At 42.5% G+C, this 19,019-nt stretch overlaps 2 protein-coding genes across 5 annotated transcripts in view; one reads left to right on the top strand and one right to left on the bottom strand.

The window, feature by feature from the left end:
* The window catches only part of TMEM116 (transmembrane protein 116), a 120,058-nt gene that overhangs the window by 32,377 nt on the left and 68,662 nt on the right, over positions 1-19,019 (bottom strand). The gene's annotated exons all lie outside the window — the stretch shown is intronic.
* On the top strand, positions 1,940-7,708 carry LOC147355566 (disintegrin and metalloproteinase domain-containing protein 1a-like). Its single transcript, XM_086348181.1, has one exon. The coding sequence runs from the start codon at positions 4,493-4,495 to the stop codon at positions 6,917-6,919; it is 2,427 nt and encodes an 808-aa protein (XP_086204307.1). The 5' UTR covers positions 1,940-4,492; the 3' UTR covers positions 6,920-7,708.

Genomic DNA, 19,019 nt, shown 5'->3' with positions numbered 1-19,019 from the left:
CAACTCAACAAGACACCCTGTTTTAAAAGGGCAAATTATGTGAGCGGTTGTTGTTGTTACTCAGTCGCTAAGTTGCAACCTCATGGACTGCAGCACGCCAGGCTTCCTTGTCAATCAGCCAACTCCCGGAGCTTGTTCAAACTCATGTCCATTGAGCTGACGACGCCATCCAACCATCTCATCCTCTGTCCCCTTCTCCTCCCGCCTTCAATCTTTCCCAGCATCAGGGTCTTCTCCAACGAGTGAGTTCTTCGCATCAGGTGGACAAAGTATTGGAGCTTCAGCTTCAGCATCAGTCCTTCCAAAGAACACCCAGGGCTGATCTCCTTTAGGATGGACTGGCTGCATCTCCTTGCAGTCCAAGGGACTCTCAAGAGTCTTCTCCAGCACCACAGTTCAAAAGCATCGATTCTTCGGCACTCAGCTTTCTTCACAGTCCAACTCTCACTTCCACACATGACTACTGGAAAAACCATAGCCTTGACTAGACGGACCTTTGTTGGCAAAGTAATGTCTAGGTTGGTCATAACTTTCCTCCCAAGGAGTAAGCGTCTTTTAATTTCATGGCTGCAGTCACCATCTGCAGTGATTTTGGAACCCCCCCCCAAAATAAAGTCTGACACTGTTTCCACTGTTTCCCCATCTATTTCCCCTGAGCTGATGGGACCAGATGCCATGATCTTCGTTTTCTGAATGTTGAGCTTTAAGCCAACTTTTACACTCTCCTCTTTCACTTTCATCAAGAGGCTTTTGAGTTCCTCTTCACTTTCCGCCATAAGGGTGGTGTCATCTGCATATCTGAGGTTATTGATATTTCTCCCGGCAATCTTGATTCCAGCTTGTGCTTCTTCCAGCCTAGCGTTTCTCATGATGTACTCTGCATATGAGTTAAATAAGCGGGGTGACAATATACAGCCTTGACGTACTCCTTTTCCTATTTGGAACCAGTCTGTTGTTCCATGTCCAGTTCTAACTGTTGCTTCCTGACTTGCATATAGGTTTCTCAAGAGGCAGGTCAGGTGGTCTGGTATTCCCATCTCTTTCAGAATTTTCCACAGTATGTTGTGATCCACACAGTCAAAGGCTTTGGCATAGTCAGTAAAGCAGAAGTAGATGTTTTTCTGGAACTCTCTTGCTTTTTCCATGATCCAGCGGATGTTGGCAATTTGATCTCTGGTTCCTCTGCCTTTTCTAAAACCAGCTTGAACATCTGGAAGTTCACGGTTCACGTATTGCTGAAGCCTGGCTTGGAGAATTTTGAGCATTACTTGACTAGCGTGCGAGATGAGTGCAATTGTGTGGTAGTTTGAGCATTCGTTGCCATTGCCTTTCTTTGGAATGAAGACTGACCTTTTCCAGTCCTGTGGCCACTGCTGAGTTTTCCAAATTTGCTGGCATATTGAGTGCAGCACTTTCACAGCATCATCTTTCAGGATTTCAAATAGCTCAACTGGAATTCCATCACCTCTACTAGCTTTGTTCTTAGTGATGCTTTCTAAGGCCCACTTGACTTCACATTCCAGGATGTCTGGCTCTAGGTGAGTGATCACACCATCGTGATTATCTTGGTCGGGGACATCTTTTTGTACAGTTCTTCTGTGTATTCTTGCCACCTCTTCTTAATATCTTCTGACTTCTGTTAGGTCCATACCATTTCTGTTCTTTATCAAGCCCATCTTTGCATGAAATGTTCCCTCGGTATCTCTAATTTTCTTGAAGAGATCTCTAGTGTTTCCCATTCTGTTGTTTTCCTCTATTTCTTTGCACTGATTGCTGAGGAAGGCTTTCTTATCTCTTCTTGCTATTCTTTGGAACTCTGCATTCACATGATGTTCATAATTGATGAATCAAAAACTATGATATATCAATATTAAAAAAATGTTATTTTGCCCAAAGGAAATAAACTATTGGTATCTGCTATGATACAGCTTTGAAAACTTTATGTGAGGTGAAATAAGCCAACCACAGAGGACTACAACTATAATATAGGAATCCATTGCTATGGATTGTCAAGAATAGACAAAATCATAGAGATAGGAAGGAGAGTAGCGGTGACCAGGGGCTGCAGGGAGCAGAGAGTGGAGAGCGACTGCTAATGGACATGGGAGTTTTATTTTGGCATGAGGAAAATGTTCCAAAATTGCTTGTGGTGATGACTGCATAACTTTTCGATCATACTACAAACCACTGAATTGTACACTTTAAAGGATGAGCATTCTGGTATGTGACTTTATATCTCAATAAAGCTGTTATTAAAAGACAACTAAAGTAAAATGATATAATTTGAGGATGCACACATTTAGGAACCAAAATAATAAAGAAGATGAGGAAGTAGGTATCGTAAAAGACAAGATCATGATCTCTCTGAAGCAGGAGGGCATGAGATTGGCAATGGCACGCAGGTGACTTCTAAGAAGCTAAAAGTACTGATTACCTCATCAGGGCTGTACTTAACACAGCTGTTTCTCTCTCTCACCCTCCCTCCCTTCCTTGCTATTTCTCTCTTTTTCAGTAAAATACACACAATATTAAATTAACCATCTTAACCATTTTGAAGTGCACAGTTCACTGGTATTAAGTTCATTCATGTTGTTGTGCCACCATCATCAATATCCACTTCCAGAATTTTTCATCATCCTAAACTGAAAGTCTGCAAGAACTCCCCATTCCTCTACTTCCCTACCCAGGGTAACCTGTATTCTACATTCTGTCTCCATGACCTTGGCTCTTTGTGGAACCTCAGATATGTGAGATCAAAGGTACTGCCTTTCTCATTTTATTTAATACTAATTCACTGAAAAGCACATTTATGCTCTATGCATATTTTGTGACTGTGTTCGGATCAAAATAAAAAACATTTGAGAAAATAAAGAAAGGAGTGGTACTGGAACAGAATGTCTCTACACTGTTTCAAAGAATTTCACTGTGAAACAGAAAAGGAGAAACTAGATGGTGACTGGAAGGTGCTGTGGGCTGAGAGGGATGGTTTTATAAAGGTCAGAAATTACAGCAAATAGTAAGACTGGATCCAGCGGACAAACAGATGCCCAAGATGTAAAAGAGAGAAGGGAGAAAGGTAAGAGTGAATGAAGTCCATGAGAAATTAAAAGGGAAGGACACCCCACACACAAGTAAAAGGATTGGTCTTAGACGGGAGCAAGGACAATTTATTCACGATAGTGGGGGGAGCATTTAGATACAGGTGGTGGACTCAGCTAATGTTCATATGTGGAGGCATCCTTTTGATTGCTTCTGTTAATATTTTTCTCAGTGAAATATGAGGCCAGAAGAAATTAGGAGAGTGAACTGGACAGCAAAACGTAGAAAGAAGTACATTTTGAGATCATGTCTGTGCCAGCAAGGTTTTCGTGCGTTTTTCTGAAGACATTTACAGATATTCAGGGCAGGCACGAAGCCGAGTAGAAACACAGAAGATACAGCAAGTGAGACACCACAGCAACCATACCTGGGAGCTATTTAGTCATTCAATAATTCTTGTTCGTCTACTCTTGAACAAGCACTCTTCTAGACCTGGGAGAGTGTATAAGGAGGAACAAACAGAAGTGGCCACTGAACACATGGAAGTCATATACGAACACAGGGGAGACTTCAGGATTCCTAGTCTTCAACAGGCATGGTCTTAAGATACTGCTCTGCCAAGACCAGCCCAAGAATGGTAATAGGTCTGGAGATACTTACCACCAAGGTTCCCATGATAACTGCACAACGGGGAGACTGCTCTGCTGGCATCTCCCATACACACTTTTAGTGTCATAAATACACACTGTGTTAGAAACAGAACTTGAGAAACTGAATTCTGATGATGTTTTCTTAAAAGTAGGGAATGTCATTTGTCCCACGGGTGACCAGCACACTGGGGTTTATCTATCTGGGGGCACAAGGCAGGTACCACACTGGCTTTATCTAACAGATTGGTCTGTTGTGCATCGCATCTATAATGCCATGTTACATCTAGTTACAATCTCCATGTGATACAGAACAAGAGCTTTAGGAGAGAGGAAACGGGCAATGGAGCGTGCCCACTGAAGACGTCCAAGCCTCCTGGTCTAGAACATTAGGAGTCAGCTGAGCAACGGACGATGGGAGAGTGGGGGAGGGGTGTTCCATGCGGTCCAACTCAAGAAGACATGGAGGTTTTGTTTCCTTTCTCAAGGTACAGTCTTGCATTTTAGAGTCTGCAGTCCCTCTTCATGATTACAGCTCTTCCTAACGTCAGGAAGATCTTAACCACTGGAGTTGAGGGTGTGGAGGGAAGTCACAGAGAAAAGACTATTTGAAGCATAACAGAGAGATCCAAAAGACTAGAAAGGACACAGCCAGAGGCTGACCTCTGAGAGGCAGGCAAGAGCCGCCCTGCGTGCAGCCAGCATAGATCTGAAGTGAGTACCTGTGACAGAGGGTCTGTGTGTCAGGGAGAGCTGCTGCTGCTGCTGGACACAAGCCCTGCATCATCAACTGATTCACTAGGGCCATGTCAGTGGCAGCGTCTGTGAGAGACTCTGCCTCTGTACTGCCTTCTCTATGGAAAAGGCAACTGGCTATGTCTGAGGCTATCAGAGTGCTTCAAACTTGGGCTCCTCACATGAAGGGCTTGAGGCTGGCCCTGGTGCCAGGACTTTCATGTGCCAGGTTGGGGATCCTGTTGTTCTTGGTACTGATTTCTCTGCCAAGCCTGTACTGTGACCTGGGCTCACCACATCACTCTTCCTATGAAGTAGTCATTCCCAAGAGTCTGACAGTGGAAGGAAGGGAAGACCAAGTGGAAAAGCTCTCCTATGTGCTATTTATGCAGGGCCAGAGGCAGCTGATTCACCTGACGCTGAAGACAGACTACTTTGTGGATAACTTCCCGGTCTTCAGCTACCACGATGGCATCCTGGGGCAAGAAATGCCTCTCATCTCGCGGGACTGTCACTACGAAGGCTACATAGAAGGAGTCCCAGGTTCTTTTGTTTCTGTCAACACCTGTTCAGGCCTCAGGGGCCTCCTGATTAAGGAGGGAAAATCCTATGGCCTTGAGCCCGTGCACTCTTCCAAACGGTTTGAACACCTGTTGTACGCCATGGCCCACGAAGCTCGAGTCTCCTGTGGCGTCACGTCCAAAGACAGCCAAGTGGCGTCCACCAGCCGGCGACCAGAGAGCGGCAAGCCTCACAGCTGGCAGGTGCCATCCGACTTGTGGTCACATACCAAGTACGTGGAGATGTTTGTCGTGGTCAACAACCAGCGGTTCCAAATGTGGGGCAGTGACGTCAATCAGACAGTCCAGAGAGTAATGGACATCATCGCTCTGGCCAACAGCTTCACAAGGGGAATAAACACAGAGGTGGTGCTGGCTGGAATGGAGATTTGGACGGAGGGGGACCTCACAGAGGTCCCCGTGGACCTGCAAGTTGCACTCAGGAATTTCAACAGCTGGAGACAAGAGAAGCTCTTCCATCGTGTGAAGCATGATGTTGCCCACATGATCGTGGGACAGCATCCTAGAGAGGATACGGGGCAGGCATTTCTCAGTGGTGCCTGCTCCAGTGATTTTGCGGCAGCCGTGGAATCCTTCCACCACGAGGATGTCCTCCTGTTTGCAGCGCTCATGGTCCATGAGCTTGGACACAACTTGGGTATTCGGCACGACCATCCGGCCTGCATTTGTAAAGACCGGCCCTTCTGCCTCATGCGTGAAAACATCACTAAAGAAAGTGGCTTCAGCAACTGCAGCTCTGACTTCTTCCACCGGTTCCTCTGGGAACACAAGGGGGCCTGCCTGTTCAACAAGCCTGGGCACAAAGGCCGCTTACGGAGGGCTTCCCGCTGTGGCGATGGCATTGTAGAAGGACCTGAGCAGTGTGACTGTGGTTCTAACTGTGAAAGGCACCCATGCTGTGACACCAGATGTAAGCTGAGAGAGCATGCAGAATGTAGTGACGGACTCTGCTGTGATAAATGTCGCCTGAGATACCAGGGATTCATGTGCCGTGCTGCTCTGGGAGAGTGTGACCTCCCAGAGTATTGTAATGGTTCCTCGGGAGAATGTCCCAGAGACAGCTATAAGCTAGATGGTACCATGTGTGACAGAATTCACTACTGTGCTGGAGGTCGGTGTAAGAACCCTGACAATCAATGCATGGATATATACGGGTCCCCTGCAAGGTCTGCCCCAGAAATGTGTTACGTTTCAATGAACACAAGAGGGGACCGGTTTGGAAACTGTGGTACCACCAGCTCACCGAGGTTAACATATCTGAAGTGTGCAGATGATAACATATTTTGTGGCAAACTTATATGTACAAATGTTAGAGAGATACCACAACTCAAACCCAATCATACACTGATCCAGGTCGCTCACAAAGATGACTGGTGCTGGAGCATGGATGCCTATGGCACTGCTGATGTCCCTGATGATGGAGATGCACACACTGGCACTCTCTGTGCCCCACACAAAGTCTGCATGAATCACTTGTGTACTGATTACACCTCACTTGGGTACAACTGTGAGACAACAGAACTGTGTAACGGGAAAGGAGTTTGCAACAATTTTAGGCACTGCCATTGTGAGGATGGCTATGCGCCCCCCGACTGCAAAACTCCTGGAAATGGGGGTAGTGTGGACAGTGGCTCCTCTGGTAAACCAAGGGACAGTATCAACAATAATCCAAGTGAAGAAGAAAGCAAAAGTCATGATTCAGAGGTTGTTAATTTTCGCAGAAACAGTGAAAATAAAGATGAAAGCCAGAGCCTTGACAAGATACTGTATATAGTCCCCCTTTTTCTCTTAGCAATATTTTTAGCTCTAGTTATTGCTGCCAGTTTTCGGGCTAGAAAGGATATGTCACAGTGCTCACAAGAGGACCTCGAAGAATCCGAAGAAGAAGCTGTTCAAATAGAGGAGGCAGTCAGATAAGTGGAGGAACCAGGGGCAGAAAATGAGTAGTGCTAGGAAGAAGTGCTAACATTGCAAACTCTCGATACGTTGGGTAGGAAGGAGGTCAGCTGGGCAACGTGCTGTGGGCACTGACAGTTGCACAGGCTCTGTTTCGGACTCTATGGTCTGCACAAATGTCCAGATGTGGGAGGAGGGATTTTCTTGTTTAGAAGGAAATTATTTTAGTAATTGATTATATGTACATGTGTAAAGTTATCGAAAAGACAATGTTTTACTACTTTTTCCCATTTTCACATTTCATGAAACTCATTTAAATTACACTTTTCTCATGGATTATTCTTATCAATGTCTCTTCTTAGTATGGCAAATTTGACTTCCTCTGTTTTCCAGGGAATGTCGAATCGTGTCTACTTTGCTTGACCTAAGATCTTATCTGTGTGTGCGTGTGCACATGCAGGTGTGTGTGTGTGTACACACACTGCTATCTTTGTTTTTTCACCTCATTCACTATTACATATTATGTTAAGAAAGTTATTTATATGATTTGTTCACCTAATTTGCTTTTAGAAGTATATTCATTAATATAATGTCCGACTCTTTGCAACCCCATGGACTGTAGCCTACCAGGCTCTTCCATCCATGGGATTTTCCAGGCAAGGGTACTGGAGGGGGTCGCCATTTCCTTCTCCAGGGGTTCTTCCCAACCCAGGGATCGAACCCGGGTATCCCACATTGTACACAGACACTTTACCATCTGAGCCACCAGGGACGTCCTTATTCATTAAATAAAAATGTTTAAATGAAAAAGTAAATAAATGTTTGTTTTCAGATAAAGTACCACTATAGCTTTTATGGACTTTATGGAGCCTATTACCTGTTTCTTCCAGTTTGCTTTAGAGGAAGCTACATTTGATCCAGAGAGGTCTGATCACCCTGTGTCTGGGTGCATGGGGGAAAGGAAGCAACCTAAGCAATCTTGTTCAGCGTGGAGTTCAGCTGGAAGTATTGATTATTCTTTTTTCTTTCTGTTTTTCTACTTCACTTATTATATTTATTTCTCATTTCATTTTTAAATTAATATATTGTCGACTGATAGTCCAAACAAATAGAGCTTTGGAGGGGAGTCAATTGTGTATAAAGAGAACACCAAGCATGTATTACATAACATTACCCATTCTGTGCAAGACACTGTGCTATATACTTTACATTAATTCTTAATCATCCCAGCTACTCTATCAGACCTCCATCTTGTCCATGAAGAACTGGAGATCAGAGAGTTTTGCCCTAGAACTGGACTGCATTCTGCCCAAGGATGACAGTCTACATTCTCTACTACCTCATGAGCCTTTTCCTTTAGTGAAAAAAAAAAAGTGAGAGGGAAGACAACTGATATATCCTTAATTGCCCAGGATGTGACTTCCTTCTCAGTGACTCTAATGAAACAGAAGCCTTATAAATCAATGTTGATCTCTATCATGAACTTGCCACACTGTGTAGTTATTATTGATGAAAGAATCCTTTCCCTTATTACATTCTGCCATCATGGAGTGATAGGTTTATGCCCTTTTCAGCTCTGAGGGCCCAGATCACCTTAGGTTCTCAGGAAATGTTGACCAAGTGAATGACTTCACCAGAGCCAACCCTAAAATAAGATGGTAATGTAACTGGATACTCTTGCTAGTTCCTAGACAGAGCACAACTGAAACCTTTCTCAGGTGCTGTGTTGCTACAGGTTAAGTATTCTCAGCCTTGGGAAAGTTTCCGAGCATCAGTTTTTGATGGTACAGTTGCTGAATCCCTCTTCTAACTGCCCACTCCTATGTGAGTGGGAAAAAAGCAAACAAAAGAAGGGTAAAACCTGGTTTAGGCTTTCAAGAAGCTGATGCTAATTACTTTTGGTGGAACAAAACCAAACTTCAGAGCAAAATCCAAATTCAAGCCTTCAGTTATGTAAATTTCCAGACCACAAGATTTGCTGGTAATCAAATCTCTAGACATTGTATCGGAGAAGGCAATGGCACCCCACTCCAGTACTCTTGCCTGGAAAATTCCATGGATGGAGGAGCCTGGAAGGCTGCAGTCCATGGGGTCGCTAAGAGTCGGACATGACTGAGCGACTTCACTTTCACTTTTCACTTTCATGCACTGGAGAAGGAAATGGCAACCCACTCCAGTGTTCTTGCCCGGAGAATCCCAGGGATGGGAGAGCCTGGTGGGCTGCTGTCTATGGGGTCACACAGAGTTGGACACGACTGAAGTGACTTAGCAATAGCAACAGACATCGTATGCCAGGTCAAGATTCATGTGAAAGCACACTATTAGTTGGTAGTGGCTTTGAGAACAAGGGTGAAACTGGGTAACTGAAGGCCTCCAAAGGTAAACCTGTCATTAGAGACTTCTGAAAAAGATGTGGAGGATTTCTGCTGAGAAGCATTCCAGTGCAGAACAGAAGTGGTAACCTTCCTAAGTGCACAGGCTGATGACTATAATAAAACCTAGTAAGCATAGTCTTTTTTAAAAAACTGAAGAAATAGAAGGGAATCCTGATTTAGGGTAATTATGCTTAGCTAACTTAAAGGTGTCCTTTAAAAACCAAAAGTCAGGTAGATAATTGAGAATCAATCAATAAAACCTACTTAGGATTTCACAATATTTGACAACAAAATTTAGCAAATACAAAAGCTGTATAGATTATTTTAAAATTTTTAGTTGCTGTCTTTACAACCAACCCTCACGTTTACAAGACCACGTTAAAGGCAGGAAACAAAGGTTAGGAAAGCCCTTTAAATAAACTTCTTCTGAAAGAATGATAAAAAAAATGAACAGATTTATAAGTTGTCAGGTGAATCTTAAAATGCGTGGAAACTCCACAGTCTCGGCATTGAAGGCCAAAGCTCTTTAGGGTAGACTATAGGAGAGAAGTGACCAGTTTTAATGTGTGCAGGAGAGAGAAGATAGGGTAACTCGCTTTGGAAATCTCCAGGTTCAAGGTGCAATGTTCTGTATTTTGTGTGACTGCCTCTGCTAAGTGTACTCTCTGGCCCATTTAGTTTGGGGGACTCTGAGAAATGCCTGCTTACACTTTCCAATAACCTGTGTTGGCAGTGACTCATGACCTAGCCAGTCGCTGCCCCAGCAAATTCTGACAGTGACTTCTTGCTATCCTTTATCTGCCTTCCCTGGGTGGCTGTTGTCCTCCCTGTGCTCCCTGTGGCCAGTGGGGATCGAAGCCCTTCCTTAGCTTTGCAAAGCGTAGCCACGTTCAGGCTCTGGGCTGGCAGGGAGGGAGGAAGAGGGAAATTACAGTGAAATTTTGATGTAGCCAGTATTAACACTCACAGGGAGACTTGGATAGGTTCTCTCTTTGGATATCCCTAACTTGACCTCTCTTCTTGTTCATGTAAGAGTGCTTTTGGGAATGTCCTCATAACCTGAAGTCAAATTCCACTCTCTTCTCTGGGCCCAGCTGAAGGAAAAAAAAAAAGATTTATAAACACAGGTGATATCATCAACCTCACAGGGATGTGATTCTGCACAAAATAAAGTTTTATATTAGTTTGCAAAATTTTTTGAAAATGTATTAAAAATTAAAAAAAAAAACCTTCTTGTGTTTACTAACATAAGTTCAGAGTACAATTTTGGTGTTTCCTTTGGGCAAATGCGCTCATCAAAAGGTTTTCTCAAAACCCAGAGCAGGTTTCCTTCAAGGATGATTACAAATGGCTGACTCTTTAAAAATAAAATTCCCCATGCTTCTGGACATTCAGTTTTAAAATTCTGTGCAGGAGGGAAGAATAGGAAAGACCAATCCAATACCACTTTTGTTATTCAATACAATTATGAAAGTCTTACATAGGAGGTTATGTAAGGAGGTTATGCCGGAATGAAATACATGAGGGTAACGAATCACTCTGTGAATAACATACCCATGGTGACTCTTCTCTCAGGTAGAAAATATTTTTTAAAATATTTAAAAAGAAAACATCAGACGTGGAATCATGACTGACCAAGTGTTTGCAACCTCATGACTATTTCATTGCTATAAAATATCTTCCTGGCCAATCTAACATCAGGCCTCTGATTCCCCAGACTGATTTTATTGCCAGCCTGGAGTTCAGGAACTCGCATTGCCCCTCTCACCCCCAGGGCTCCCTGGACCCTGCCCCCATTATCTAGGGCAGAAAATATACACTTGGTGGAACATTAAAGGATTGTGACAATTGCAACCTCCTGTCCGTTTCCAACCACTGTCTCCCATGACTTTTGAAAACAAGTTATTTCCTCATATTGCTATGTCAAAGAGGAAGAACCTCTGTCTTCACTACATACCGCGGTCACTTTCCACTCTGGGCTTTTGATCATAGCCTTGTTTCTACTGAATGACCTTACCTTTCCCTTCCCCTAATAAGCTGGTAAATGTCACAGCTCCAGTGAGGCTCTTGAAACTGCTCCTGCATACCTCCATTTTTTGAAAATGAAAACATGGGTTCCCTTTGAGGATACTCTTAGGAACAGCCTATAAGAAAGTCAGCCTGAAACAGATCATCAAGTGGTTGTTTTCTGTAGAACAAGGAGCATATATGCATCCTTATGGTCAAGTGATGTTTCCAAGGTACCTGGAGAGCGAGAAATGTGTTTTTACTCACGGAACATGTTCTTAGAATCTCAAATTCTGGACATACTCTTGTGTTGGCAGGGAAACAGAAAGAAAACCATGTAGCATACAAAAGGAATAAACTCCAAAACTACAATTTCTCCCAGTAAAGCATTTTCAGTCATCTAACAATCACGAGCTGGCTGCAGATGATTTCACATGAAAAGTAGAAACGAAAAAGACATAATGTCAGTGCCAGGCAACAGGAGAAAAAGCTGCTCTCCCTCATGTCTTCCACTGGCCAAAGCCATCTTTATCTACCTAAAGCCATCCTTTACCATTCCATGGATAAATTATGTCACTATAAAAATACAGAAATGAAAATAAATATGCCAAATAAAGCAAAAGGTACCGATTAATTCTTTGCTTTTTAAAAATGAGAATGCATTTCAACTTTGAGGTAACTGACCTTCATGATCTAAGGAAAGCTCACGGACAGAAATCTCTATTGGAGAACTAAAACTGCTGCAATAAAATTATATATATATATGTTAAATTCCCCCAACTACTGAGTCTGCATTGAAGAATTTACATTTTATATAATCTATTAGTCTTACACTAGAGTTTTTCCAAGAACAGATACCATTTTTAATCAATTTTATTGTCCCATTAGCTGTCTTTATAGCAGCTAATAACAGCTATAACAGTATATAACGGCTATAACAATTGTGTTTCCAAAACCACTCAAGCATTAAGAGAAAAGAGTAGGATAGCTTTCCTAAGCACTGTCAGAACTCCCTTCTTCTCCTTGGAGCTAAGAGCATGAGTGCTGTATAGGCTTCAGGCCTTGTGTTCTTCGAGCCTAACAAATCCAACCAGGAAAAAATTTCTGAGAGTGAAAAACAGCCTTTTCATAAAGGATAATATTGCCTTTCTTCTGATTGAGGGGGCTTCCATATTCCACGTTCCCAAGTCCCAAGTGTTACTTTTTGGCTGATTGGTCTGAGATGTGGAACTTCACTAACCTCAGGCCTGGGTTTCCTCCTCAGTTGGATAACCACACAAAGGGTTCTCAACCACACAGCGTGACTGGGAGATTCAGTTAGATCACATAAGTGATGGTATCTAGTGCAGTACCTGGCATACAGCAGGTGCTCAAATAAATGCTGAGATAATCTAAAATCAAATGTGATGATGGATGTAAGACAGTATTGTTAATTCTAAGCTATTCAGCAATGATATAATTTAGCCACTATCAAGTCATCATACTGAATTTCCTTTACATCGATGGCATTCTGACCTACCATATCACCATCTGCAAACGTATTCTATTTCCCCTACTCAATCGTACATCTCTGGGAGTGAGGCACAAGATCTGGCTAGTGTGGCAGTCACTGCCTTGGGTGCAGTTATGGGTAAGAGTGATGGGGACTTTATTGTTTTTCTCAAGATCATGGTGGCATGCAAAGTAATCTTGCTTATTGGATTCTAATCAAGGACTCCAGCTTCCTCCCTCTTCTGACTAACCTCAATCTTTAGCATGTAAATGGCCCAGGACAGTTGCTAGCCAAGCTTGATGCTTTCTACAGACGTCTAATTTTAATCAGAAAATGAGACTTGTTGCCGCCGCCTCTAATCGCACATTCATTCAGTCATTCATTTGGCTGCTACTGAGTCTTCATCCATGAACTGTTCTATTACTGTGGAAATGGTAGTCAATAAGATAAAGTCTCTGATCCCATGAAATTTTTATTATTTTTTTTGAAAATTTTAAAACTTACAAAACTGACACAAATAAACAGAAAACTACACAATGTGCCAGGCTGTGATGTGTGTGATGGAATGCCATGAATGCAAAGGGAACAAGAGTAATGCTATTAGCATAGAATGCTATTTCAGGCCAACGGTCAGAGAAGTCCTGTCTGATAAGGCGATACTGGAGGAGAGACATGCAGAAAGTGAGGGAAGAAGCTCGGGTATCAGGGGGAAGAGCAAACCAGGGGGAGGGAACTCTAAGTGAAAAGGCCTTGAAATGGGAGCATGCCTGGCATGTTTGAAGAACAGCACGGAGGTCAGTATATCTGGACACAGTGAGCATCACAGAGAGTAGTATGCGGGCTGAGAGGAGACCAGACACATGAAGACTTGGAAAGGAATTATGTTTTTATTTCAGCGGAGATGGGAAGCAGGGAAGGGTTTTAGCAAAGGAGTAAACAGAGCTGAGGAGCACTGAAGGATAACCCCATCTGCTATGGCAGTCAGGAACAGGCAGGGACAGGGGAAAGGCAGAAGCGGAGAACCCTTAGAGACTCCTGTGATTTGCCAAGTGGACAATATTGGAAGCTTTTAGGAGGATGGCTGTAGTGACAGTGATGAGAAGAGGCTGGAATTTGGGTATACTGTAAGGTAGAGCTACAAGGATTTGCTGATGGAACAGACAAAGAGAGTGAGAGACAGGCAGAAAGGAAGGATGGTTCCAGTAGCTTTCCCTGAGCAACTGCAAGAAGAGAGTTGCCCTTTATTGAGATGCGGATGAGTGTGGAGAAAGCACGCACCAGACACATTCAGTTTGAGATGCCCATTAAACACCCATGTGGCCATGTCAGCTTGGCAGTAAGATGACTGAGTCTGGAATTCAAGAGAGAAGTCAGCCAGACTTCTCTATATGTGATGGTTGTCAGTGTTCAGATGATATTTCAAGCAATGGGACCAGGTGACACTGCCAAGGGAGCAAGTACAGCTAGAGAAGGGAAGAGATCCGAGGACCCAGTGAGGACTAAGCCCCAAGGTGCCCTCTGTGTAGATGGTGATGAGATGAGGAGAATTCAGGAAAGAAGTGAGAGAAATATTGGCCAGTGTGGTAGGGGTACCACCAAGAGAGAGTGTTGCCCTGAAAACCAAGAGAAGAATGTATTTCTAGAGGACTTTTACTCTACAAATGGTACAGTGCAGGGCCCTGTAGGGCTCCTGGGCACAAGGCCTTGGTGTCCCCCATTGCTTTGATGACAGGAAACAGCCTTCTGTCAGCTTCCATGACCTTCCCTGAGTTCCAATGGACAGATTCGAACAGTTGCTTATTAGGGAAGGGTGGGAATGAGAGACCAAGGAAAAACAGTCAAGAGCAGCCTTGGGGCAAGGTCCTGTTTCCCCATCAAAGGATACATACAACAGTATCTTTGAGCTATTTTGAAGATATTGAAGCCCTCTCGAGGTAGGAGAAGTTAATGATTAATGATGGCATATTGCCTATAGCATGTAGACACCAGATGAGTTGGACCTGAAGGTTGATGATGTGGACTCCTACCTACCTCACCGTCAACCCACTAGAAGAATGCCCATGAGCTGATCATGCCCTCTTTGAACAATTACTATAAAGCTTGTCACTATCTTCCCCAAGTTAAGACACTTGGTATTGAGGGCATTAGCTCACTGTGTTCGCCTTTGCCTGCCAAAGCAATAAAGCTTCTCGTCTCTACTTCACCCAAAACTCTGTCTTTGAGATTTGATTTGGCATCAGTGTACAGGGAAGCTGAGCTTTCAGCATCACAAACTCAGGGCATCTACGAATTCTCTTGGCCCTACCTTCAATACATACCCAAAATGTAACCCATTACCACCACTTTCAACTCTCCAGTACACTGCAAATTACCATCACCCCCTCCTAGACAACTTCAAAAGTTTTTAACTGGTCTTGTCTCACACAAGAGCCTATTTTCCACCCAGCAGACAGTTATTCTTTTAAAAAGTAAGTCAGAATACACCCATTACCTTTTTTGTTTCTGTTTTTTAACTTTTTATTTTGTATTGGGGTATAGCAGATTAACAATGCTGTGATAGTTTCAGGTGAATAGGAAAGGATTCAGTGGTAAATATACATGTATCCATTCACCCTCAAACTCCCCTCCCATCCAGGCTGCCGCATAACATTGAGCAGAGTTCCATGTGCTATAGCAGGTCCTTGTTGGTTACCTATTTTAAATACAGCAGGGTGTACATGTCCATATCAAACTCCCTAACTATCCTTTCACCCCTAACTTTTCCCCTGGCAACTATAAGTTCCTTTACAAAGTCTGTGAGTCTGTTTCTGCTTTGTAAGTTCACTTGTATCATTTTAGATTCCACATAAAAGGGATGTCATATGATATTTCTCCTTCTCTGACTAATTTACTTCTTTCAGTTCAGTTCAGTTCAGTCACTCAGTCATGTCTGACTCTCTGTGACCCCATGGACTGCAGTATGCCAGGCTTCCCTGTTCATCATGACTCTTTCTAGGTCCACTCATATTGCTTAAAGGACACATATTATCATTTAAATGCTGCTGGTAGGTCCATAGCCTGAGGGCCTCATGTTGATCATTTAATTTGACAATGGAGAGTTGTTTATCCACTGACATCCCGGAGCTGGCAGTTTGGATGGATGCATGGGGGTGAAAGCTTATTCCAGTGGAGTCAAAATGCAAAAGATGGGCCCAAAACCATTTGTGAAGGTGTCCAATCTCTTTAGTATTCAGAGAAATGCAGGTTATCTAGCCGTAGAGAGATATCACTATACACTCACAAGACTGATTACAGAAGAAGGAAAATTCCAAGTATTACCATGGAACAGTGGAAACTCTCATCAATTGCTTTAGAAATGTAAACTGGCAGCCACTTTGAAATAGCATATACTGAATACCCTTGACCTTTCTACCCTGACATCTGCATCCTCTGACTAGATAATAATGGACACAGAAGCATACTTCACAGTATTCCAAAAGAACTCCACGTTGTATTCACAGATAATACAATGGACGTTAAATTGTGACAGATCCACACAGAGAAACAGAGGAGTACAGCAACGGAAAGGAATGAATCACAGTGGCACACAAAAGCACCTAGTAAGCTTAAATACTACTGTGGAACTAAAGAGGCTTTGCATTAACACTGCATTCATCTGGCTTCATATCAAGTGAAGAGGGAAAATGGGAAGCACTTCCAAAAGGTCAAAATAAGGGTCTACAGAAGCCCCCTCCTCCACAAAAGCAGTGGTAACACTGGCAAAAACAGTCACAGTCAACTTTTTTGCAAGTGTGGAAACTGTCTAGGTCATACAACAACAAAACAGCTCAATCTTGGTGAGAGCAGTGAGGTGTGTGAACTTTTAACTACCCAACTCCCATAGCCTTCTCCTCAGGTGCCCACGAGTCATCTCAAGTACAGCTCAACTGCATCGTCTCAACTGCAACGGCTGTGAAAACAGGCAGCCTGGTAGAATGGACAGAACGGTCTGGAGCTCCCTCAAAAGCCTACCCATAGCATGACTACTAGTTTGCGTGTCTGGCAGGCTCCTGGAGAATCCCCATTCAGGAAACCTGTGTTCCTATAAACCTCATAGGAGAAAGCGTAAGGCAAAAGTTTCACAGCACTGGATTTGGCAAAGGTTTCTCAGCTATGACACCAAAAGCACAGAAACAGAAGAAAAACAGACAAGATGGACTTTAGGAAAATACTTAAATTTTGTGCATCCAAAATTACTATATATTCACAGAGTGAAAAGGCCACCCACAGAATGAGAGAAAACAGTTGCCAATCATATATCTGATAAGGAACTACTATCCAAAATACATAGCGAAAACTCCTAAAACTCAACAACAAAAAACCACACAGCCTGATTCAAAACATGGGCAAAGGACTCAAATGGAAATTTCTCCAAAGAAGATACACAAATGACCTTTCGCATATGAAAAGATGCTCGATGTCACTCATCCTTAGGGAAATGTCAAGCTAAACTACAATGAGATGCCACCTCATATCCATTAGCATGACCACTACAAAAACAAAAGAAAACAGAAAAGAACAATGTTGGAGAGGAGGTGGAGAAAACTGGAACACTTGTGCCCTACTGGTGGGAAGGTAAAATGCTACAGCTGCTGTGGAATGGTATGGTAGCTCCTGAAAGATATTAAAAATAGAATGACCATGTGATCCAGCAAGTTCACTTCTAGGTATAAGCCCAGAAGGATGCAAAGCAGGATCCCAAAGACAGCTTTGTATGTCCATACATGTAATGTTCAGAGCAGCATTATTCACAACAGCTAAAATGTGGAAGCAACCTGAGTGCCCACAGAGGGGTGAATGGAGAAGCGAAAGGTGGGCTGTACATACAATGGAATATTATTCACCCATAAAAAAGAGGAAAGTCTGCAAACTGCCACAACATGGATGGATCTTGAGGACATTATGCTAAGTGAAATAAGCTGGTTAAAAAAAGATAAACACTATATGATCCCACTTAAATTATTTACTTGAGGAGAAAAATCATACAGAGAGAAAGTAGGATAGTAGTTGCTAGGGGCTGAGGGAAAGCAGACAATGGGGATTTTTATACTTAATGAATATAGGCTTTCTTTTTTACACAATAAAAACAGTCCTGGAGATGGACAATGGTAATGCTAGCACAACAGTTAACAGTACTAAATACCATTGAAGTATATACTTAAAAATTATTAAGATGATATACTTTATGTTCTGAATATTTTAACAGAATAAAAAAATCAGAGAGAAAGCTGAAATAATTTTCTACTCTAAGAGATAACCATTGAGAAAATGAAAAAGCCCACAGAATGGGACAAAATATTTACAACTTATATACTTGATGGGAGACTAACCCCAAGAAATATTAAGAACTCTTACAACTCAAAAAGAAAAAGATACCCTGTTTAAAAAAGGCAAATGATGTGAATAGACACTTATCCAATGAATATTAAATGAGTAATAAGAATATGAAAAACTGTGCAATACCACTAATTATTAAGAAAGTGCAAATCACAGCTACAATAAGATACCCCCTTACTTCCACTAGGATCACTGCAATCAAAACGGCAAATAACAAATTCCAGTGATGATGCAGAAAAACAGGTGAAACAAGCCAGTCACAGAAGACTACAACTATAATACAGTGTTCCATTGCTATGTACTATCCAGAATAGACAAAAATCATAGAGACAGAAAAGGGAGTAGTGGTAACCAGGGGCTGGAGGGAGCTGATAATGCAGAGTGACTATGAATGAACAGGGGAGTTTTGTTTTGGCATGAGGAAAATGTTCTAAAATTGCTTGTGATGATGACTGCATACCTTTCTGAACACACTACAAACCTCTCAATAGTACACTTTGAAGGATGAGTATTCTGGTATATGACTTTATATCTTAATAAAGCTGTTATTAAAAGATAACTAAACTAAAATAACATAATTTTGGGAAGCACACATTTAGAAAGCAAAAACAATTAAGAAGGTGAAGAAGTAGTTACCATAAAGACAAGATAATGATCTCACTGAAGCAGGAAGGCATGTGATTGGCAATGGCACATAGATGACTTCTATGAAGCTAAAACAGATCACCTCACCAAAGTTGTACTTACACAGCTATTTCTCTCTCCTCTTCTCCCTCCTTTCCTATTTATCTCTTTTTCAGTAAAATGCACACAACATTAAACAACCATCTTAACCATTTTTAAGTGTACAGTTCATTGGCATTAAGTTCAT

The sequence above is a fragment of the Bos grunniens genome, chromosome 17, assembly GCF_055505025.1.
Source record: "Bos grunniens cultivar Pamir isolate PY7600 chromosome 17, Bosgru_T2T1.0, whole genome shotgun sequence".
Lineage (NCBI taxonomy): Eukaryota > Metazoa > Chordata > Mammalia > Artiodactyla > Bovidae > Bos > Bos grunniens.
The sequence above is the reverse complement of the archived record's forward strand: the minus strand, read 5'-3'. Positions and strand labels throughout refer to the sequence as shown.

Excerpts from the sequence above, each read along its gene's own strand:
- LOC147355566 (XM_086348181.1), top strand. The coding sequence starts at position 4,493 with ATGTCAGTGGCAGCGTCTGTGAGAGACTCTGCCTCTGTACTGCCTTCT.